Source organism: Muscardinus avellanarius (genome assembly GCF_963383645.1).
Source record: "Muscardinus avellanarius genome assembly, chromosome: 4".
Classification (NCBI taxonomy): Eukaryota; Metazoa; Chordata; class Mammalia; order Rodentia; family Gliridae; genus Muscardinus; species Muscardinus avellanarius.
In genome coordinates this window covers 41,608,670-41,631,888 of record NC_137789.1, presented here as the reverse complement: position 1 = coordinate 41,631,888, position 23,219 = coordinate 41,608,670, and the positions used below count along the sequence as shown (strand labels likewise).

The 23,219-nt window shown below is 42.4% G+C and overlaps 1 protein-coding gene across 1 annotated transcript in view; it reads left to right on the top strand.

The window, feature by feature from the left end:
* Nucleotides 1-2,781: 2,781 nt before the first annotated feature.
* The window catches only part of POP1 (POP1 homolog, ribonuclease P/MRP subunit), a gene marked incomplete at both ends in the record, with an annotated part of 33,252 nt that continues 12,814 nt past the window's right edge, over nt 2,782-23,219 (top strand). Inside the window, 10 exons of the mRNA XM_080694630.1 lie at nt 2,782-2,920; nt 5,146-5,313; nt 7,506-7,681; nt 10,744-10,992; nt 14,809-14,896; nt 15,297-15,484; nt 17,112-17,368; nt 17,483-17,576; nt 19,346-19,457; nt 20,041-20,160. Of these exons, the coding sequence (XP_080550756.1) occupies nt 2,782-2,920; nt 5,146-5,313; nt 7,506-7,681; nt 10,744-10,992; nt 14,809-14,896; nt 15,297-15,484; nt 17,112-17,368; nt 17,483-17,576; nt 19,346-19,457; nt 20,041-20,160 (1,591 nt within the window). The remainder of the gene's footprint in view (nt 2,921-5,145; nt 5,314-7,505; nt 7,682-10,743; nt 10,993-14,808; nt 14,897-15,296; nt 15,485-17,111; nt 17,369-17,482; nt 17,577-19,345; nt 19,458-20,040; nt 20,161-23,219) is intronic.

Below are 23,219 nucleotides of genomic sequence, written 5' to 3'. Positions count from 1 at the left end.
AGGACGCCTGTGGAGCCTGCCTTCTCAGCCCCGGGAGCCGTCTGAGCGCCTGCAGGTAGGTGGTGAGGCGCTGGTGCCTTCCCTGGCCCACGATTTAGGGGATAATCCTGGTGGCGGCCCGGGGCTCGCGGCCGGGCCTGGCTTCCCTGCTCATCTTCTCTCCCTCCCTCAGGCTGCCGACATTTCGTTCCTTGCTGCCGGCGCCCGGGATCCCCCCTTCTTCTGTCTCTTGAACTTGAAGCCCCTAAGTCTGTCGTTTCGCTGTATTGCCCTATCCGGGGGAAGCAGCCCTGGGAATGGGCTTGCAACCCTCCTTCTGCCGCCCCAAAAGATGGGATGGGTCATTCGGGGGACCCCGCCGACATCGGGCGTCGACCTCTTTCCCACGTTCTGGTCTCTTGAGTGCCACTCGAACTTTGCAAGGTCTCCTTGGATCTGAACAGTGCCCCAGTGTCTCGAATCTGGTTTCAAAAAGAAAAGGGAGTGATCCTGCTCAAGCCTGTAGCTTCGGAACTGGTTTCCTGAACAGTCATGTGCCAGAGGGGATGGTGCTGGGCTAGGTAGCTCGTGTCCCGTTAACACATGCAATATAGGTACCCTTCTCTTTATTTATGCGTGCATGTATACACCCCACCAGTATATAGTGACCCGCTGCTTTGCGCATGGCAGTCTGGTAAATGCCAGGGATGCAACAGTGAGAAAAGGTGTGATCTCTGCCTTTTCTGTTTCCAAAAGGAAGTATAAGAAAATCCCTTTTATTCCTCCCCATTTTGCCATAAATACTGTTAAGGTTTAGCTTTCCTTCTTCTGGCTCAGGAACTTATATCTTTTTCATTCATTTAGAGTTCCCCACTGGAATAAAAGACCTTCCACTCTGGCCTCTCCTACCCTATTTAGTTTTTCTTCTCTGGGTTCCCACTCTGTCATCCCGGGTTCTCACGCCTGTGTTCATACAGTTGATTGCAGAATACGTTTTCTTCTCTATTTACCCACATTCCAACTAATTGAAATTCTATTTTCTTATTGACTTGTCCTATGGATACACATTTTTTTTATTTCCTATATTGTTGGTCTGCAAAATTTAGTCTTTTGTTACATGTGGTCTTATTCTCTAATCACTTCGTGTTTTATTTTATTTATGATACTGGGGATTGAACCCAGAGGCATTCTACCTTCTAGCTACACCCCCAGCCCGATTTTATTTTTTATTTGGAAATAGTCTTGCTAGGTTGCTGAGACTCTCACTATTTGCTTGAGGCTGTCCTGTCTCAGCCTCCCAAGTACAGGGATTACAGGCCTGTGCCACCACACCTGGCTTATTTCATGTTTTAATAATAGTAAGTAGAGCCGGGTGTGACTACGCACACTTATAATCCTAGCATTTGGGAGGCTGTGACAGGAGGAGGGTCATGGTTCCAGGACAGCCTCAGCTATTACTTAGTGAGGCCCTTTGCAACTCAGTGAGATGCAAAGAAAGAAAATAGGGCTGGGGGTGAGCTCAGAGGCCAGGGTTCCATCCCCAGTAAGGGGGTGGTAGTAAGTAGAGACAGACTGCCTGGTTTCAGCCCCACTACAGTCACTAGCTTTGTGGCCTGGAGTGGATTAGAGTTGCCTCGTGTTTCAGTTTCTTCATTACAAAATGAGATAACACTATTACCTCATAATACTGTGAGAATTAAGTGAATAAGGCATATCAGATAGTACTGGGCACACAAAATTCTCAATGTTACCTGCTTAAGATTACTAAATTCTTCAAGAAAAAAGACTACATCCTTATAATATTGTGATATTATACATGGCCTGAAACTTTAGGCACATAATAGGTACCCAAAAGCTTGTTAAGTTTTGTTAAACTGGATAATTTTTTTAGACTAATTCACTGCACACTTCTTTATTTTTTATTTTTTTTTGAAGATTTAAAGAAGTTTATTAGAAAGATAGAAATACAGAAGATAGAAATATAGCCCCATGCCAAAATGGCATGAGGGGGTGACTCAAAATGAACACAACAACACGTCTTTAAATAAGGAGCACTCTTGGTCAATAACAAATGATTTGTAGCTTCTTAGGCCAGGGAGAGAGTAGAGATCAGAGATCGTCTGGTTAGTTCCTAGGTTCTCAAACCGAGTCTGCTAGATCAGCAGGTATATCTGATCTATCAGGCTACTGAACTATAAGGGGAAACATGACATGTTCATTTTAATTGAAGATTTGGGGGAAACATTTTTTTAAAACCTGGCAGATATTTAGTACTCATTAAAGTTTTGATTAAATGAATGCATATGAGAAAAAGAAGAAATAAAGGAATATGAAAACAAAAACTGAACATTAACAATAGATATAAAAAATCCCGTGCATTTTAAACATAAAGATTTTCTTCTGGGAGGCTTTTTTAAGTGAAATTCTCAGACTTCAAAGGATGCATTCTATATTTATTCTCTTCTGTTCTTAGGACTGTTTGAGGACTGCTGCTAGCTCAGTGTTCTCATTTTTTTAGTCTGAAACTTTCTATTGAAACAAATCCCTCAGTAAGCTTATTTGTTTATATTGAAACTTTTTTTTTTCCTACTCATGACCTTGAATTTTCCTTGTTTAGGAATCCTGGCTGTAGATTAGTCTGGTGACTTTTTGGTATGCTCAGTCCACCTATGAAGATGAAGTCAATGAAGATTTATTATATTGAAGAATCCAATTTTATGTTACATAAATATTTATTGAATTTATAATTTTTGAATAGGAGTTGCCTCTTTTTGTATTAAACTTATTGCTTCCTTTCCAGAAATGTCTAATGCAAAAGAAAGAAAACATGCTAAGAAAATGAGAAACCAGCCCACTAATGTGACTTTATCCTCTGGCTTTGTGGCTGAGAGAGGTACAAAGCACCATAATGGAGGGAAACCTTTCCATGCTCAAAAACAAGGTGAGATGCTCATGATGTCCTCCTTCCAATTAGATTGGGTTACTTTGGCCAGCTCCTCTTGATAGCCATTACCTATACAGTAAATGAGCTGAATTAAAACTAGATACAGCAGACTCTCATTATTTTTAAGTTTTCATTTGCCAATTTGCTTTCTTGCTAAAGTTATTTGTATCCACAGAATCAGCACTTGTGGAGCTTTGTTAGTCATTTCTGGACATGCACAGGATAGGAGGAAGGGTGCCCCATGTGTAAGTTCTCAGCTGCCTCGTTTCAGCTCTCATGCAGAGGAGGCCAGAGGGTGGAGAGAGTAGAAGGGCAGCGCCATGTGGAATAAGCAGCCCCAGTTCTGCCTGGGGTTTGAAACTCAGCTCTGGGGTGTCCTCATGCAAGTCACTTGACTCTTTTCTTTTGTAAAATAAAGGAAGTGGAACCTACCAGGATGAGTTGTTATTAGGATGTAAGGTTATATTATCTATCTATCTCTTTATTCCCCCACACAGGAAGTGATGTTCAGTATTCACTAATCCATTGTTCACTGGGACTGTATAAAACACTATAGTATGGCAATGCATATTTTAGAGCTGATATAGTTTATTTCTACCTTAACATTTATTTTTAAGTTAACAATTCTGTTTCCTAAGTGAATACAGCACAGTCATTATATATGCATTTAACTTGATTTTAGAGTCTTATCAGGCAATAGGACAATTGATCATTGGGACAGCAGTAGAAAATGCCTGTTTAGAGCCAGTGCGGCGCATGACTGTAATCCTAGTACTTGGGAGGTTGAGACAGGAGGGATGCAGGTTTGAAGACAGCTTCAGCAACTTAGTGAGACCCTGTTTCAAAATAAAAAAATAAAAAAGTTATGTGTAGCTCAGAGGTAGAATGCCCCTGGGTTCTGTCCTTAGAACCAACAAGAGAGAGAGAGAGAGAGAGAGAGAGAGAGAGAGAGAGAGAGAGAGAGAGAGAGAGAGAGCGCGCGCGCGCGCGCGCTTGGGAAGACAGCAAAAACAGCTGTCCTACTTTAAAGAACAATGTGCATTGGGTTTCCTTAAATATATCTTAGAGCCGGGTATGGTGGCACACACTTGTAATTCCAATACTTGGGAGATAGAGACAGGAGGATCATAGGTTCTTGGTCAGTCTCAGCAACTTAGTGAGGCCCTGTTTCAAAAATAAAGAATAAAAAATAGGGCTAGAGTTGAATGCCCCTGGGTTCAATCCCCAGTACTGCAAACAAAACAAAAGAAAGCATTTTAGATTTATATTCGTGAGGTCTGGATTCAGGTCCAGTGCTTGAGGACTATCATGACATGTGGTAAGCCACTTTCCGGTGATAAATTTTATAACATGTTCAAGATTACACTGACTTCATACCACAGTGGAAGTAAGCAGGAACACTGTAAAATTCCCCAGTGACTCTTCCCTCTGTTAACAGGCAGGTATCTGAGGTTATCGTCAAGTCAGACTGGTTTGAGTGTCCAGACATTTGTGTAGAGACTTTACTTTTCATTCCTCTGTCAGTAGTGGCCTCTGAATTGAGTGTGCCAATGTATAAAGTCAGGTTGCTATAACAAAATACCATCAACTAGGTAGCTGTTAAATAATAGAAATTTGTTTCTCACAGTTCTGGAGGTGATGAAGTCCAGGATGAAACAGCTAATTCAGTGTCTAGTGAGGGCCCTATGGTCTGGTTCATAGATGGCAACTTCACCCTGTGTCCTCCCTTGGTAGAAAGGAAGAGGGGTGTCTGGAGCCTTTTCTATAAGGGTGCTAATCCCATTTATGAGAGCACTGTTCCCATGACCTACTCACCTCCTAAAGGCCTTAACTCTGAATAGCATCACCTTGGTGATTAGGATTCCATAAGTGAACTTTGAGAGGACACAGACCTGTAGACCATGGCAAGGAACTTAGATTGAAAAATTCATGTTGCACTCTAATTATACAGCGGGAAAAATTTCTATCTGTTGTATCCAGCGTTCTCTCTATATATTTGCTGACATGGTTACCTACTCTACTGCTTGTAGCAGTGTGACCTTGAGCACACTAATAGGACCTTCCTACTTGAGATCCTTCTTTAGAATAATGGCCACCTTATAGGGTGGTTGTAGGATTAAATAAATAATCTGTCACAACCCAATAGATGTTCTGTGCTATAATCCTTATTTCTGGTAAGAGTGACACATTTCTTTGGGTTTTTCTTTTTGAAAATGTACTAGAGCCTCATTCTGGACCCTCACAACAGCGGCAAACCAAGACGACCCCCCATTCACTGCCTGCGCCTGATGCGAATGAGCAGTCTTCCTCCAAAATCATGTTTAAAAAAAAGGGAGGTTGGAAAGCAGGTCCTGATGGCGCTTCTCAGGAGATCCCCAAGTACATCACTGGTGAGTATTGTACGCTCCCTGTGATGAGCTCTTTCTTTCTCCCGCAGCCAGAGCCAGCAGTTGCCCTCTGCACCGCCTTGGCTCAGCCTCCCTTCCCCCTCTCCTCCAGTCGGTCCACGTGGGCCTCTCTCACCGCCAGCCTGGGTTTTGGCCATAACTTCCTTTGGCCTGATGGCGCACCCTTCTTCGCCTTCTCTCCCTTTTCTTGCCCATCGTATAAGTCTGTATTTGTGAGCGGTTCCTCTTACTTATTTTTTTTTTTTCGGGTCTGGGGATGGAACCCAGGGGCATTCTACCTCCGAGCTACACCCCCTGCCCTATTTTTTATTCTTTACTTTGAAACTGGTCTCACTGAGTTGCAGAGCCTCACTAAGTAGCTGAGGCTGTCCGCGAACTGCGATCCTCTGGGTCTCAACCTCCCGAATGCTGGGATTACAAGCGTGCGCCACTTCGCCCGGCTATGAGCGGTTCCTCTTAACTCCTAGTTGCTTTCCCCCTGTAAATATGCCACTCACACTCTTCAGCATGGCATTCCCCAACAGTGGAACCCAACTTAATATACCGAATGGCAACCACGGCCTTTATTATAAGGACTATCACCAGGCTGCATCTCCTGTTGACCCTTCATCACCCCCCATTTGCATGACCGTAAGCCCTTGGTTCCTTTGATGTGCCTTCTGGTCTCCATATCTTCTTGGATAAATTTATTGAAATTTATCCCGCATCTTGTTTATTCTTTAAAAAGGAATCAGTTTTTCAATAAAGAAAGCCAGTAATAATGATTGCATGTTTGGAAAAAGCAGATATTAAGGAAAAAGCCTTTGGAGTCAAAATCACTGTTAAAATTTTGGTGTTTTATCTGGGCGTGGTGGCACATGAATGTAATCCCAGTACATGGGAGGCTGAAACTGGAGGGTTGCAGGTTTGAGGACAGCCTCAGAAATGTGAGGCTTTCAGCAACCTATTCAGGTTCTGTTTCAAAACAAAAAATTAGAAAGACAGGGGTTGGCCAGGCGTGGTGGCTCACGCTTGTAATCCCCGCACTTGGGAGGCAGAGAGACAGGAGGATTGCGCCGGTTCGAAGCCAGCCGCGTGTGCTGGCTTAGGAGACCCTGTTTCCAAATAAAAATATAAAAATAGGTCTGGGAGTGTAGCCCAGAGGTAGAAAGGCTTCCAGGAGCCCCAGTACCACCACCAAAAAAAAAAAAAAAAAAAAAAAGGCAGGGGGTGTACTTGGAGGCAGAATGCCCCTGGGTAAATATCTTTTTTTTTTTTTGGTGGTGGCACTAGGAGTGGAACCCAGGGGCTTTCTACCTCTGGGCTATACTGCCAGACCTATTTTTTTTTATACTTTATTTGAAAACCGGATCTCACTAAATTGCTGAGAGCCTCACTAAGTAGCTGAGGCTGGCTTCGAACCTGTGTAATCCTCCTGTCTCAGCCTCTCAAGTGTGGGGATTATAAGTGTGTGTACCACCACACCCGGCTGTGAATATCTTTTTTTTTTTTTTTTTTTTTTTGGTGGTACTGGGGTTCCTGGAAGCCCTTCTACCTCTGGGCTACACTCCCAGACCTATTTTATACTTTTTATTTGGAAACAGGGTCTCTTAAGCCAGCACGGCTGGCTTCAAACCTGCACGATCTTCCTGTCTCCGCCTCCCAAGCACGAGGATTACAAGCGTGCACCGCCACGCCCAGCTGTGACTATCTTTTTTATATGTGTGTGTTTTACTTTATTTTCCCGTGTGATTAGGGTACTTAATAATGGTTGTGAAGCCAGACATGGTGGCACATGCCTGTAGTCCCAGCCACTCAAGGGGCTGGGACAGGAAGATTGCTTGAGCTCAGGAGTTTGAAGCCAGCTTAGGCAACATAGCAAGTTCCTGTCTTTAAAAATAAAAATGGCTATTATATATCGCATGTATATAGGCTGTGTTTATTTTCCTGCTTTAAAAACTCCTGATAAAGTTGTTCTTAAGCTTTATTTTTTATTAGAAAAATAAAACTGAATCAGAAAACTTTGAAACATATGAATTCAAAAGGAATCTTCTCAGAATGGTATAACACAGAAGTAACCACTATCATCATTTATATGTGAGAGGGTTAGAACCTCAATTCTGTCTGCCTTCTGAAACCGCCAGGAAAAGGGCTAACTCAAGACTGGCTTTTAACGATGTCCTTTCCTTCAACAGCTTCTACTTTTGCTCAAGCGCGAGCTGCCGAAATCAGTGCTATGCTAAAAGCCGTGACTCAGAAGTCCTCTAATTCGCTGGTTTTCCAGACGCTGCCACGGCACATGAGGCGAAGAGCCATGAGCCACAATGTCAAACGCCTTCCTAGGCGGTTACAGGAGATGGCCCAGAAAGAGGTAGGAGGCTTCACTTAGTGTATACGTTTCGGTTAGTAAAAGAAAGAGAAGAGCTGGGCGTGGTGGTGCACGCTTGTAATCCCAGCGCTTGGGAGGCTGAGACAGGAGGATCGCATGGGTTCAAGGCCAGCCTCGGATACTTATTGAGGCTTTCGGCAACTTAGTGAAACCCTGTTTCCAAATAAAATATAAAAAGGTCTAGGAGTATAGCCCGGAGGTAGAAAGCCTCTGGGTTCCACCCCCAATACCACCAAATAAATAAATAAATAAGAAAGAAAGGAAGAAAGAAAGAAAGAAAGAAAAGAAAAGAAAGAGAAGAGCTGGGCGTGGTGGCGCATGCTTGTAATCCCAGCATCTGGGAGGCTGAGACTAGAGGATCGCGGTTCAAGGACAGCCTCAGCTACTTAGTAAGGTCCTTTGCAGCTCAGTGAGACCCTGTTTTAAAATAAAGAATAAAGAATAAGGCTGGGAGTGTAGCCCATCCCCAGTCCTACACACACAAAAAAAAAAAAGAAAGAAAGAAAAGAGAGAGAAGAGGTACTGTCCTAATGAATTTGTTAAAAGTAAAGCCAAAAAAGAGCTGGGCCTTGTGGCGCACGCTTGTAATGCCAGCATTCGGGAGGCTGAGACCTGAGGATCACAGTTCTTGGACAGCCGCAGATAACTTAGAGACCCTGTTTCAAAATAAAGAATAAAAAAATAGGGCTGGGGTTGTTGCTCAGAGGTAGAATGCTCTGGATTCCATCCCCAGTACCACAAAAAAAAAGTAAAACCAGAAAACAACATACTCATTATGGCATCTTTTTCTTTCTTGCATATTTTTGATTCAGTTATTATCTAGCCTTCCCCACCCTCCCTAAGCCAAACTCAAGGCAGTGGAGTCTCATAGGTGTATTTTATATTTTATTTTATTTTTGTGGTACTGGGGATGGAACCCAGGGGCAACTAAGTTGCTGAGGCTGGCTGCAAACCTGCTGTTCTCCTGTCTCAGCCTCCCCAGTACTGGGATTATAAACATGCGCCACATGCTTGATTTATAGATGCTTTTTAAAGTTAGCATTTGGAACCCCTCTCTTTTAATGGTGTTAAAACAGTTGATATTCTCTTAGTTTTAAAATAAAATAATGACCATCTTACCTGACATGCAGTTTTGTTTCTGTTTTGGGGGTGTGGCCAGCTCTGGTTGGAAGAAAAAATAAAATCATGATGCCTAGTATTTGCCATTTGTCATTTTTAGAATTGAAAACTGAACTTGGTTTTAGTTTTATACATATCCTCTGTGTTAGCTCAATGCTTGGGAGGCTGAGACAGGAGGATCGCAAAGGTTTGAAGCTAGCCTCAGATACGTAGTGAGGCTCTCAGCAACGTAGTGAGACCCTGTTTCCAAATAAAGTGTGCCACAACCCCTGGATTATAAACTATATTTTATTTATTTTTATTTTTTGGTGGTACTAGGGGTGGACCCCAGGGGCTTTTCTACCTCTGGGATATACTCCCAGCCCTATTTTACACTTTATTTGGAAACAGGGTCTCACTACCTCTGGTAGGTAGAAAACCCCTGGGTTCCACCCGCAGTACCACAGGCACACACAAAAAAAGAAAAGCAAATCCTTTTGTGATTTGGCTTTACTAAGATTGTGGGCTTCATCATTCTAAGATTAAGCTGTCCAGGTCTTTGCTAATTGGTCAAAATTTATTTATTGAGTGGCCTTTTATATACTAGTACTATGCTGGGATGGGATTAGAGTTCAGCAAGGTAAAGTTTTTTTTTTTTTTTTTTTGTGGGTCTGGTGATGGAACCCAGGGGCATTTGACCTCCAAGCTACACCCCCTGCCCTATTTTTTATTCTTTATTTTTGAAACCGGGTCTCACTGAGTTGCAGAGGGCCTCACTAAGTAGCTGAGGCTGTCTGAGAACCGCGATCCTCTGGTCTCAGCCTCCCGAATGCTGGGATTACAAGCGTGCGCCACCACGTCCGGCTAGCAAGGTAAAGTTCTTTTTCTTTTTTTTTTTTTTTGGTGGTACTGGGGGTGGAACCCAGAGGCTTTCTACCTCCGGGCTATACTCTCAGACCTTTTTTTATATTTTATTTGGAAACAGGGTCTCACTAAGTTGCTGAAAGCCTCACTAAGTAGCTAGGCTGGCTTCGAACCCTTGTGATCCTCCTGTCTCAGCCTCCCAAGTGCTGGGATTACAAGTGTGCGCCACCACGCCCGGCCAAGGTAAAGTTCTTATTCTTGAGTGCTCACAGAAAATAGAGAATCTTTTCCACACAAGTTTAGCTTAGCAATGAAAGAGATTGAAAATTAAAATCTGACCAAGTATTTTGTGCTTTCTAGATTGAATGTAAGGTTTGTTTCTCAGTCATAGCATTTAGCATTTGCCTGTCTAGCCTACCTGATTTAAAATGAGTGGGTATTCTCCACTTTTGTATTTTTAGTCTTACGTTTTCCATTTTAGTTACAATCATAGGTTAAAACCACAAGCTAGTATTAGGTTTATTCTTGTACTCTATTATAGCCACATTAAGCTTATGTTAGTGTGTTGATCATTTTTAGAAATAAACACTCTAATCTTCACAGCCTCATGAAATGTGCTCAGTGCATGAGTGTTAGAACTGTGCTTGTTTCTAGGATTGCCTGTCTTTAAAGCCTGTGGCCTGCCAGGTGTCGTGGAGCACATTTGTAATCCCAGCATTTGTGAGGCTGAGACAGAAGGATTGCAAGTTCAAAGCCAGCCTTGGCAATTTAGCAAGGCTCGCAGCAACTTAGCGAGACCTTGTTTCCAAATAAGAAATAAAATCAGTCTGGGAGTATAACCTGGAGGTAGGATGCCTCTGGGTTCAATCCCTAGTGTCAAAAAAAGAAAAACTCCTATAGTCTTTCTATTGTCTCCATTCTCTACTTATGTTGAAGAAACCACCAAGTTAACTAAGCAAATTAATGCGTTTTGTAAAGTACTTAATCTAAAGTTTAACATGATATTTAACATATCTTCTTGACATGAACTTTGTTCTGAGGTGCTTACAAACTAGGTTCTGGCTCTCTTCCTGAAACTGTAGGCAGAGAAGTCTGTACATCAGAAGAAAGAACACTCCAAAAATAAGTGCCATAAAGCTCGAAGATGTCATATAAACCGGATTCTGGAATTTAACCGTCGACAAAAGAAGAATATATGGTTAGAAACTCACATCTGGCATGCCAAGCGGTTCCACATGGTCAAGAAGTGGGGCTACTGCCTTGGGGAGAGGCCGACGGTCAAGAGCCACAGGGCCTGCTACCGAGCCATGACCAGCCTTTGCCTCCTCCAGGTGTGCCTTGCCACTGTGTCTTCTTTTTCTTTTTTAGACCCTTTCCAGTATTGACTTTTAAGATAAGTTCACAGTATGCCAAAGTCTTTTATTTGTGAAGTTATCCATCTTAAAAATGATTACTGAGGTACTCTGCTGGGTGCTGGAGATGAAGCCATTTCCAGTTGGTGTGTGTGTGTGGGGGGGGGGCTACATTAATACATCATTAACCATATATGAGGTTGTAAGGGAAAATTATGCACTACTAGGAAGGCTTCTCACAGAAACAGGAAGGTTTCTCACAGTGAGGACTGAACTGAGCTTTAAAGGACACACCTATGGTCCAGGTACTTGGGAGGCTGAGACAGGAGGATTGCAGGTTTGAGGACAGCCTCAGCAAGTCGTGAGGTGCTCATCAACCTAGTGAGACCCTGTTTCCAAAAAAGAAATAAAATCAGGCTGAGGGTGTAGCTCAGAGATAGAAGGCCTCTGGATTCAATCCCCAGTACCACACACACACACACACACACACAAAGAACAAGAAGATGGGAGAGAGCGAGGGAGTCGGCAGGAAGCCAGGTGAGTGAAAAAATGAAATAGATTCTTTGTGACAAAAGGGAGAAAATAATAGCAAGGCTTCCATTAGGTGAGATGAGGTTGGAGGAGTAAGTAGTAATCAGCTCATGCAAGGCTAGGAGCCCGCTTTCATATAAAGATTTATTCAGCAGATTAGTCACTATTCATCAATATACTACTCAAGTATACCCTGGATGGTGTTCACGACACTGTTCTCGGTATGTATGTTTTAGTGGTATGATGGGAAGACGATCTAAATTTTATTCTTGAGGGGACAGTTTGTCTTGGAGTCTTCATAATCATATTTTTCTATTACCTTTCTCCCCAGTTGCTAGCTCAGTTGCTTTCTCTCTCTCCTAGTACATGTTTAGAAATTTGTTCCTTGCAGAAGGGTTGCCTCTTTCAGTGATATTGGCTCAATTTTGAAGCCTTTGCTTTTGGTGTCTTTGATCTCTCTCTTTTTGTTGGTGGTACAGAGATTGAACTGAAGGGCATTCTATCTCTGAGCTACACCCTCAGCCCTATTTTATTTTTTATCTTGAGGGCCTTGCTCTAAGTTGCTGAGGCTGGCTGCAGACCTGCAATCCTTCTTTCTCAGCCTCCCAAGTACTGGGATTACAGGTGTGCACCACCAGCCTGGCTCACAACCTTTTAAGAACCTTTAATTTGAGAATTTAGCAGCAGAATCATAGATTATAGATGAATTTCTCATTTATGTTGAGGAAGCCGAGTTTCAGAGAGATGGAGTGACTTGCTCAGGGCCACAACTTGGTGGTAGTCTAGATAGCACTTGAGCACCTGACTCGCCTGGCCTGGGCATTTTGCCATGGTACTCTGCCACCTCTCAAGTTTTAGGACAAAAGTCATCTCGGAATGAGTTCTTGTAATTTGGGGCAGAATTTTTGCTGAATTTATCAAATACTTCCTTACCTCTTAGCCCTAAGTAATGCACTTAATGCCTAATAATAGCAAATACTTCTATGTTTGGCCCTATTTTCAGTGCAGGTATTTTGCTCACTTAATCCTTACAACAGTAGCACAAAGTAGGTAGTGGCTGTCATTTCCATTTTATAAACTAGAATCTGTCTTAAAACCAGAAGGCCATACGTTACAAAAAAGAACATTCAAAAAAGTAAATGCCATACTTACCTGGCAGGGCAGACACCATGATCACAAAGGTGGTTTTCCCAGGGCGAGGCTCATGCGTTGCATTCCATATGTGCTGACCCCTGCGATTTCCCCAAACTCGACTGCATAATTTGTGGTAGTGGGGGGCTGTGTTCGCGCTCTCCCCTAAAAAAAAAAAGTGCTGTCAGGCTCAAAGATGTCACAAAAGCTGGCTGCTAGGATTTCCTCAGAGGAGGAACCCGAGGCACAGCGAGATGGGCTAACGTGCGCGCCCCGTACAGCCAGCGAGTGAGGACGTTGCGCCCTAAGCCCAGGCTGTCTGACTCCTGCCACGCTCTTAGCCTTATCTCCGCTCTCACCCAGCTGTGTGCATCCTCAGAGACTCATCTGGACACCGTTAACTGAGAGCGAGTCGCTGTTGCAGGGAGATTTCTGTGTGTTCGTGAGGCATCGGTTCCTCTGAATTTGCCAGTTGCTGAGTGTACTTGGGGGTCTGTGAGCCTTACTTGAGCACCAGCTCCACCTGACCATATGGCTTCGCACAAATAACCACCTCATCATCCTCATCTGTGAAATAAGATATCAGTAGTGCCCGTTAGGTTGTTGGAGGACTAAATGACAACCCGCGTAAGGAGTTAGGCCACTGCCTGGCACTCATAACTCCTTAGTGACTATTAAGTATTGTTACAGTTCTCTTTTTGGTGGTGGTGGTTGAAATAAGGTCTTACTAAGTTCCTGCCAAGGCTGGCCTTGAACCTTCAATCTCCTGACTTAGCTTCCCAAGTACTGGGGTTACATTCATGCACCACCATGCCCAGCTTATTACAATTCTTTAACATATTGCTTCACTGACTTAGTCCAGTTTCTCTTTTTCATATTATTTTTTTGAGATACTGGGGATTGAACCCAGGGGTATCCTACCGCCGAGCTTCACTCCCACTCTTATTTTTTATTTTGAAACAGGGTTCCATTAAGTTGTGGAGGCTTCACTATGTAGCTGAGGTTGGCTGCAAACCTGAGACCCGCCTGTCTCCACTTCCCAAGTACTGGGATTACAAGCCTTCACCCCACCTTGCTTCAGATTCTCTTTATCTTATTTGAACAGGCACGGTCTTACTCTCATTACCCTCGTTTTTCCTTGTATATTGCTTAGAGTTCATATCATGGTCAAGATAGCATGGGAGGAATATGGGATAAAACACAGCGCTCTATTTCTGGGCTCAGTTTTATATAATCTTGAAGTCCTGCATTAGCTAACCAAAGGGAGCAACCTTAGCATAATTTTGCAAAATTAATTATTGTCTTGCTTACTCTACTATAGTTTCTCACCTTACACAGATTTGGGGGATGAATAGTCCTTTATTTAGAAGCAGCAGTTTTTATGTCCTATTTTGAATTTGCCTGTGAATATGGGATAAAACAGATTTACTGGCTAAAAGTAGGACACTGTAACATTTTAAATGGAGATTCACTCTTATTTTGATTTAGGTTGGTTTAAGAATGTTTGCAATATGCTAGGCATGGTGGTACATGCTTGTAATATTAGTACCTGGGAGGCTGAAACAGGATTGCAGGTTCATGGATAGTCTCAGTTACTTAGTTAGGCCCTCTGCAACTTAATGAGACCCTATTTCAGAATAATCAAAAATAGGGCTGGGGGTATAGCTCAGAGGTAGAATACCCCTGAGTTCAACCCCTAGTTCTGCCAAAAGAAAATTTTTTTTTATTTGCAATATAATAGGAATGGGCAGGTTTCATTTTTTTTTTTTTTTGTTTAGTTTTGTTTTTTGGTGGTACTTGGGATTGAACGTAGGAGTGTTCTATGCTACACCCCCAGCCCTGTTTTACTTTTTAGGTTGAAATGGTCTCACTAAGTTGCTGAAACCCTTGTTGAATTGCCGAGGCTGGCTTTGAATCCACGATCCTCTTGTCTTGGCCTCCCAAGTACTGGGATTACAGGTGTGCCTCACTCGCCCAGCTAGTTTTCAGATTTTGACTTATTAGAAAACTAGCTTTGGTGATTTGTTCTGTCTCTTTGATCTCTGTAGTTTTTCTGATGTAACTTTTGACTTTTTAGCAGTTTTATCCCATGTAAATCCTAAAGAATTTAACCATGTTCTCCCCTTGGTGCAGGATTTATCCTACTACTGTTGTTTGGAGCTGAAGGGAAAAGAGGAAGAAATACTAAAGGCACTTTCTCAGATGTGCAGCTTAGACACAGGTAATCTTGTTTCAAAGCCGGGTCCTGTTTTAGTATTTGATATTCATTTACTTAGTGAACTGAATGTCTGCTGTAAGCATTTTGGAATTTAAACATATAAAAATATGTGAGACATTTCTTATTTCCAGTGAGTATGTTAATTTAAGAAAAGTCAGGGTGGCATTTAAATCTTTTAGACCATTATCGAGATTAAAGTGAGAACATGGTTCTGGTGAAGTGTACTTAGGAAACAACTTGAAACTCTTATTAAATAATTTATTTTGTATTGAGATGTGTGCCAGCCTTTTATCTAAGCTGTCGTCCAAACCAAATCCTCACCCCGCCTGGAGACAGCGAGGGAGAAGGCAATGCTGCAGGGTCACCGCTGGAAATCACAGCGCTTTGCTCGTGTTTATGTCAGGATTGACGTTCGCAGCAGTTCACTGCTTGTCTGGAAAGCGCCAAGGGAGCCTGGTGCTGTACAGAGCAAATCAATATCCCAGAGAAATGCTTGGGCCTGTCACCTTTATTTGGAAGCCTGAGAGGACCCCGGGCCGCGCCTCTGAGAGCAGGCAGCTGTGGATCTGGCTTCATCCAACTCTTAAACAGGTGTGAGCCGCTGGGTCATTTTAATTATCATTGGAAGTCAATATTACAGAAGTATACACAGCATAAAAGTTGGGCTGATAGCTGGTATTAGAATATGGGGGGAAGCCAGGCACAGGGTACATGCCTGTAATCCCAGGACTTGGGAGGCTGAGACAGGAATCACAGGTTTGAGGACAGCCTCGAGATCCTCAGAAAAAAAAAAAAAAAAGGTTTGTTTGTGTTGCTTGGAGATAGAATACCCCTGGGTTCGATCCCCATTACCAAAAAAAAAAAAAAAGTATAGCTGAGGCCGGGCGTGGTGGCGCACGCTTGTAATCCCCGTGCTTGGGAGGCGGAGACAGGAGGATTGCGCAGGTTTGAAGCCAGCTGTGCTGGCTTAAGAGACCCTGTTTCAAAAATATAAAGTAGGTCTGGGAGTGTAGCCCGGAGGTAGAAGGGCTTCCAGGAACCCCAGTACCACCAAAAAAAAATAGGGCTGGAGGTGTAGCTCAGAGGTAGAATGCCCCTGGGTTCCAACCTTAGTACAAAAAAAGTATGGCTGAGATAATTTGAGGATAAAGCAAATTTCTTTTAATTTGAAAGAATTCGTTGACAGAAAGTAAGTAAATTCAAGCTATACAACTTGATTTGATAGACCTACACATTATGTTGATTATCACAAAGAGATTATTTAACACACCTGTCACCACCCATGCTATACATCAGTTCCTCAGAACGTATTTGTCTTAAAGAACAAGGGGAATCTTGACCTCTCACTCTGCAATCTTTGATACCTCCCTCAAGCAGAATTAGAGCTGAAAACTAGCCCTGCTCTGCTAACGGTTTGACATGCTCTGTGGGCTAGTGCCCCTGCCTGCTCCAAGTGGTCCACTGAGGCCTGGCTGTTCGTGAGCACCTCCGATCACGAAAAGCTCCTTAGTGATGCTCATGCTTTTTAGTTCTGTATTTACTTAGTTTTCCCTTTTTAGCATTCTCACTGCTTTTATACCATAGTCTGTAAAATTTTTCCAGTTTTCTCTTTAAATTTTTTAAAATTTCTCTATAGTGGTCATGTTTTTATATTTGATATTTAGTTTTTTTAATTCTAAGTTTATTTTTTTGTGGGTCTGGGGATGGAACCCAGGGGCATTCGACCTCCGAGCTACACCTCCTGCCCTATTTTTTATTCTTTATTTTGAAACCGGGTCTCACTGAGTTGCAGAGGGCCTCACTAAGTAGCTGAGGCTGTCCACGAACCGCGATCCTCCAGTCTCAGCCTCCCAAATGCTGGGATTACAAGCGTGTGCCACAACACCTGGCTTTAATTCTAAGTTTTTAATATGATTTAATTTTAAACTTAATTGTTAATTTGTGTGGGGGATACTAGGGATTGAACCTGGGGGCTTTCTACCTCTGAGCTGTGCCTCTAGCGCTTTTTATTTTTTCTTTTGAAATAGAATCTTCCTAAGTTGCTGAGGGAAACTTCAATCTTCCTGTCTCTGTCTCCCAAGTATTGAAATTACAGGTATGCACCACTAGGCTTAGCAAACTGTGAATTTTTAAAGGGATAAAAAATAAACTAAACAAGTGAAATTTACAATATTGTATTTCAATTTAAAGTTGTAAAAGTAAATATATGTATCCTTAGGATATCTTAGAGGAAATAAAAGCAGTGTGCCAGTGTTTGGAACCCATCAAACCAAATGTTTGCATCCCCAACACACTTCTGACACCATGCGAAGAAAAAAGCCAAACCAAACTGGCTGGTGAGAAAATCGGCAAGAAAAGAAAAAGGAAGGATGATGGAGAAGATGATAAGCCAGCCAAAAAAGTTACTGGTTGCGGAACTAGAGATCCCTGTCAACCATATTCTTGGGTTTCTCCAACCACGGGCATTGTGATCAGGTACGTACATGGTGAATTCACTGTGATCCTACTGGACGTTTTCAGTGAAGACTCATCCTGCTTTTGCCAGTGCACAGACATTGTATGTGATAGAAGATCTTTTCTGTGTTTCAGTGATTTGACCATGGAGATGAACAGATTCCGGCTGATCGGTCCTCTTTCTCACTCTATCCTAGCGGAGGCACTGAAAGCTGCTTCTGTCCATACTGTAAGAGGATATTTCCTGGCAAATTTGTGAAATGTAGCATATAATTTGGTAGCATTTTGGGTCATGGCTTTTAAATGCTTATTTTTCTGCTTATTTATTTACTAACTTATTTTTAGGTACTGAGCATTAAACCCAGGGATGCTCTCTTTACCACTGAATTACCTCCAGTTTATTTTATTATATATATATATATATATATATACACACACACACACACACACACACACACACACACACACACACACACACACACATACTTATATATATATTTTTCTTGGTGGTACTGGGGTTCCTGGAAACCCTTCTACCTCTGGGCTACACTCCCAGACACCTATTTTTTATATTTCTATTTGGAAACCAGCGAGGCTGGCTTCAAACCTGCCCAATCCTCCTGTCTCTGCCTCCTAAGCGCGGGGATTACAAGCGTGCACCACCACGCCCGGCTATTTTATTATATTTTGAGACAGGGTCTCACTAAGTAACCCAGGCTGGCTTTGAATTTGTGACTCTTGCCTCAATCTCCTACTCAGCTGGGATTACAGGCGCGTACCACCTTACCTGGTTAATTCCCCACTTATTGTCAATGATTTTTTTAACACTAAGTGTAGATATGATAGCAAACTGTTTACATACAGACTATTTTTACAGATGTGAGTCTTGTACAAGGGTCCTAATTATTACTGTATTGGTGGGTAAAGGGGTATCCCTAAAGTTCCTTACCGTATATGCCAGTTTTTGAGTGTGATGTATATTTTCTGGGGCTAGTTTCTGTGACTCCCCTAAAGGTTAAGATCAGTGGGTGTCATTGTATTTAAGGTAAGAGTCCATCGTGGCCGCATCACCTTGGGCGCGCTCGCTTCTGTGGCCTCATCTCCCCTCACCTTCTGCACTCTGGCCACGCTGCCTGTCAGTTGTAGAATGTGTCACTTTCCTTTTCCCTTCCAGCCTTTGCACCTGGCTTTTGTTCTGCCTGCTGAACATTCCGCCTCCACCACGACTTGGCCAAACCTTCCTTATTCTTCATGTTTCAGTTATCTTATTCAATCTGAATCATTTCCCTCTGGAATTTTTTTCTGATCCCTCCAGTTAAATTCTCTCACTCCTGTGTTCATAGCATCTTGTATGTTTTCCCAGTTTTTATGTACAGATATGTGTGTGTGTGTTTTTGGAGTCTTTGCATTTCTCATTACACTGTGAGCTTCCTGATAGCAGGGGCAGGGCTGGCCCTGTTGGTTACTCTGTGCTTGGTGCTTAGCGTAATGCCTGGCATGGGGAAGGTGCCCCATGGTGGCTAATAAGTTGCGGAGCGAAGATGTGAATCTCACGTTGCTTCCGTAGGGTCTGCAGGAGCACATCCTGCCTCAGTGAACTGGGTATGAGTCACCCTGTTCATGTCGTATTGCTTAAGTTGGAGGTGTGGTAGTGGAACAGTGCCAGGGTCTCTTGTGCTGGGACTTGGTTGAGAGAGACCAGGAATATGAAGGGAAGTAGCCTAGTTAGGTGGTCTGTCCAAAACTCATAGATATATTTTCTGGTATGTGAAATCTCAAGAGAAGTGTCATGCTGTGTCTATGCTTCTAATTAGAAGGAAGAGTCCTCAGTACTGGTAATAATTGCTATTTTTAAATATAGTGGCAACTTCCCTTCCTCTTCCTCATAAAACAGTCATTTCCACACACAAAAAAGGGGGATGGGAATGATGTGACAGCCATAGTATAATTAGGTCTGATTCATTATTTATCTGGTGAAGAGGAGTTACTGTTTTTCAGGGGGAAGAGGACACAGAGGAGACACTGCACCGTTGGTGGACTGACACCTGTAACAATCCTGAGAGCGTTTCTCTTCATCGCAGACAGGAAGCCATTTTTGAATTGTTGGGAGGTACATGGGGGAATACTGGATTGTATGGGGGAGCAGAGGAGAGCGATGTGGGTTATGAGAGCATTTTGCAGTTGGGCCTCTGATGTCTTGTTTTTTTTATCTTGCTGCTGTTTGTTTTAATACACCAAGAGGAGCAAATAAGAGGGATGTCCAAACTCAGTGGACAAAGCACTATATTCGTGTTGTTTATGAAACAGCAGACTAGTGATATTTTAGCATTCCAAATAGTTGGCAGTCTGACATTACAGATAAACGCAGGTATCCTTTGCGTACAGCCCCTGTTGCACTTATTTTCATAGCTGTTGTCATTGTCACAGGTAGAGGTGTATTGTAAAATATCCTTTATTTCAGCTTCAGATTTTTTCCAAGAAACTTCACTTTTTTTTTTTTTAGTGTTAGTTTATTCTTAAGGGACCAGTGGTTACAAGGGGAATGTGTATTTAATAATTAACCCAAGGAAAAAAGGTCCATTGGAAAATCTGAAAGATTTGGAAGTATAAAAAAGAAGTTTATATTGTGAATTACTATCTGTAAACTTGTTTATGTTTGTTTATTTGTTTTGTTTTTGTTTTTAATATTAAAGGAATAACATCACCAGCCGAAATTCCTTCAGGTGCTATTCTAGGATTGACGGTTGGGGATCCGCGAATAAATTTGCCTCAAAAGCGGTCCAAAGCTTTGGCCAACCCAGAAAAATACTCAGGTAAAGTGCTTGTCACACCCGTGGTTTTCTTTATTATGCTGAGTAGACCGGTTCTGTTAGGAGAATTCTCTCTGATACCTGTTCAGTAGCTTCTGTTAGAAATCGGGGATCTTTACCTACCCCCCTTGCAAGGGGATTATAATCAAAGAACATGGTGTATCTTAGCTATAAGCCATGTGGCTGGCTCCTTATGTTTATTTGTAGTTTTTTTCTTAGTTCTCTATTTTTTAGTATCTAGTAAAATTGATTTCTTGTAAACTGGGTTCTCTGAAAATGCCTGGTGTTTAGAACTTTTAACTGTGAGGAAGGGATCCGCACCCTCAGCTGGTCTTGTGCTCAGTGGAAGCCTCTGTTTGACCATACAGATGATCCAGGTTCGAATCCTGGCAAGGCCATCCCAGGTGCTGAAATATCAGATGTTTTGGGTTCGAGTGATTAGAGGGGCCTGAGGGAGCTGGGACAGAGTGGGATGAGGTTGAATTTTTCATCTGATCTGGGATTGATTTAACCAACTGTGATCATATTTTATTGTATTTGTTGTCATTTATACACAGTTAATTAGAAGAATAGTTAAAATAGCTTGTGAATTTTGAGGGAAAAACATAGGTATATACTATAATAACCTTAGTGTTTTTTTTAAACGTCTCCATGTGTAGTTAGATAGTTCATTAAGGGGATAATTACCTTGTCAGAACTTCACATAAAAGGTGGATAGGATGAGAATGGAGTTTGAAGATACATAGGTAAGTTAATTATGGAGCCTAAGACTTAGTCACTGAGTCCTTGCCTCTTCCTTTTTTAAAGGTGTGTGGTCTAGTGCAGCCATAAAGCTGCAGCTCTGCTACGCCACTAAATGCTGACTCTCACCATCACCTTAATGCCAGAGTGAAACTCTTATGTTATGTCTCTTGCTACCCCAAATCCTTTTTTGGAATGAGGCAGTCCTATATTAAATCCTTCCTAAGGCTTTTATCTTAATGTGAATCAGTAATTGAAGTCTGTCTTGAAAAACATGATTTAATTTCTACTATAAAAAAGCTTGCCATCTTGTTAGTCATTGTTGTAGTATTTTGTTATACCCTGTTCTGAGTACTATAATTTCTTTGAAGGTGTATTTTATCTGGTACAGGAGCTACATAAAGACTTATTCTTTTTAAGTAATTAGTGTTGTTTCAATGTTGCTGACAAGTATAACATCTCATCTAAGGAGAACAAGTCAAAACTAAAGGTAGAAGTATTTGGTGGGCTAGGTCAGTTAACAGCTTCATCCTGGAAGAATCTCAGCATGAGAATGAGCTAAGACTTAGTTCTCTGATATAGTTTTTAGCCTTTCTGTATCTCTATCTTGACTTAGACAAGAAAGATCAATTCTAGTGCTACTTAAATCATAAAAAAGGGTTTACCTGCTTGGATAACTCATTATTTTCTTGTGTGTCCTGGAAATTACAAAGCTGTTAAAGAGAAAGTACCATGAAGAAACTCAAGTAATAATGTATATTTCCAGATGTTTTGGAAGTTTGGTTAATTATTTAGTTTTTAAGTTTGCATTAATGTAAATCTTTTTGTAAATTTCATTAACACAGCATTTCACTATGTAAGTAACTGGCTTTCTAGGTATGATTTAAAAATACCAATCTGGGACTAGGGGTGTAGCTCAGTGGCAGAAACTTGCTTATCATCTGCAAGTCCCTGGTTCAACCACCAGCACAGGCAAAGACCCCAAAACAAAAAGCCCCAAATCTCTACTATATTATGTTACCTTATTTGCTCTCTTAGCATTTGCTGATTTGCTTTGATAGGTTATTTTAACTAGTCCTCGTTTTCTAGAGCAGCGTTTGTGTTATTACTGAACACAGGCTGGAAATGAAGCTCAGTGGTAGAGTGCAGCGAGAGGCCCTGAGTTCACTTCCCAGCATCCCCCAAAGGGGGGTGTATTGAATTTACACTGTGCTCATGGGATTATTTTAATCTTTGTCTTTAAATGTTCTGCGGCTGTTGCCATACTGTACCAGTATGTGCTGACTATGACTTTGCCCTGCTATCCAGTGATCCAAAGCTGGGGACGAGTCTGTTGCCTTCAGGATGGTAGGTGGGAATCCCTTCGCTCTTGCAGCTCCTGCGAGCACTTGGAGCACAGAGCTTCAGTTGACTTCCAGGAGCGCCCAGTTAGCGGTCGTTTTGCCGTGGCCTCTGTTTCCTCTGCTCTTGGGAGGGAAAAACCTAATAACTCCAGCTGGGTAACTTGCACTTGTCCAAATATTTATCAGATAGAGTGAATTTGAGGGCTGTAGCCTCCCTCTCTGCCAGCCTATGGCAAGCCCTGATCTAGGCTTTTCAGACCGTCCCCTTTTTCCTACTAACACGTACCTGAGTTTCCTGGTGTTTTTCCATGACTCAGTACTTCACGATATTTGAAAGTAAGGTAGTGCTGTCCAGTAATGCTCTCCTGTGCCTTTCCACCATCACTTGTCTGCAGCTCAGTTATACATCCAGTTTGGCCACTCGGGTCTGTGGCAGTGCCCCATGGAGAGTGCTCTGGGTAGACCGGGGCTGTGGGAAGTGAGCTCGCTGCTCCTAGACAGGCGACGGGAGTCCTCGCAGCCCACGCCTGAGACCCTCTTCTGTCTCTGCAAGGGAGAGCAGGCCATGGAAGCAGTTGCCACATATAAGCTGCTTTCATCTCAGCTCTGTTCACCAATTTGGTTTTCTCCAACTTTGTTCTTCCCTGGAGTCTGCCACACTGATCCAGTCACTTGCAACTTATTTTCTTTTCCCCAGGCATCAGATCCATGCAGGTATGTGCTTTTGAGTGATGTTTCTGTGTTGGCATTTTGGAACCATAGCCCAAACTCATGAATTGTTTAACCTTTTTTTTTTTTTTTTAATTCTTCAGTCCAAGAAAATTAAACTTGGAAGATTTTTTTCCCCTCCTAGTGCATGTAGGAAGTGTCTTCCATCAATATAGGTGTCTGTTGTTGAAACTCCTTTTCAGTAAAGCACTTTCTGACATGGTGTGACTTTTTAAAGGGACAGAGTTTGATAGAAAATATGCTCTCCTG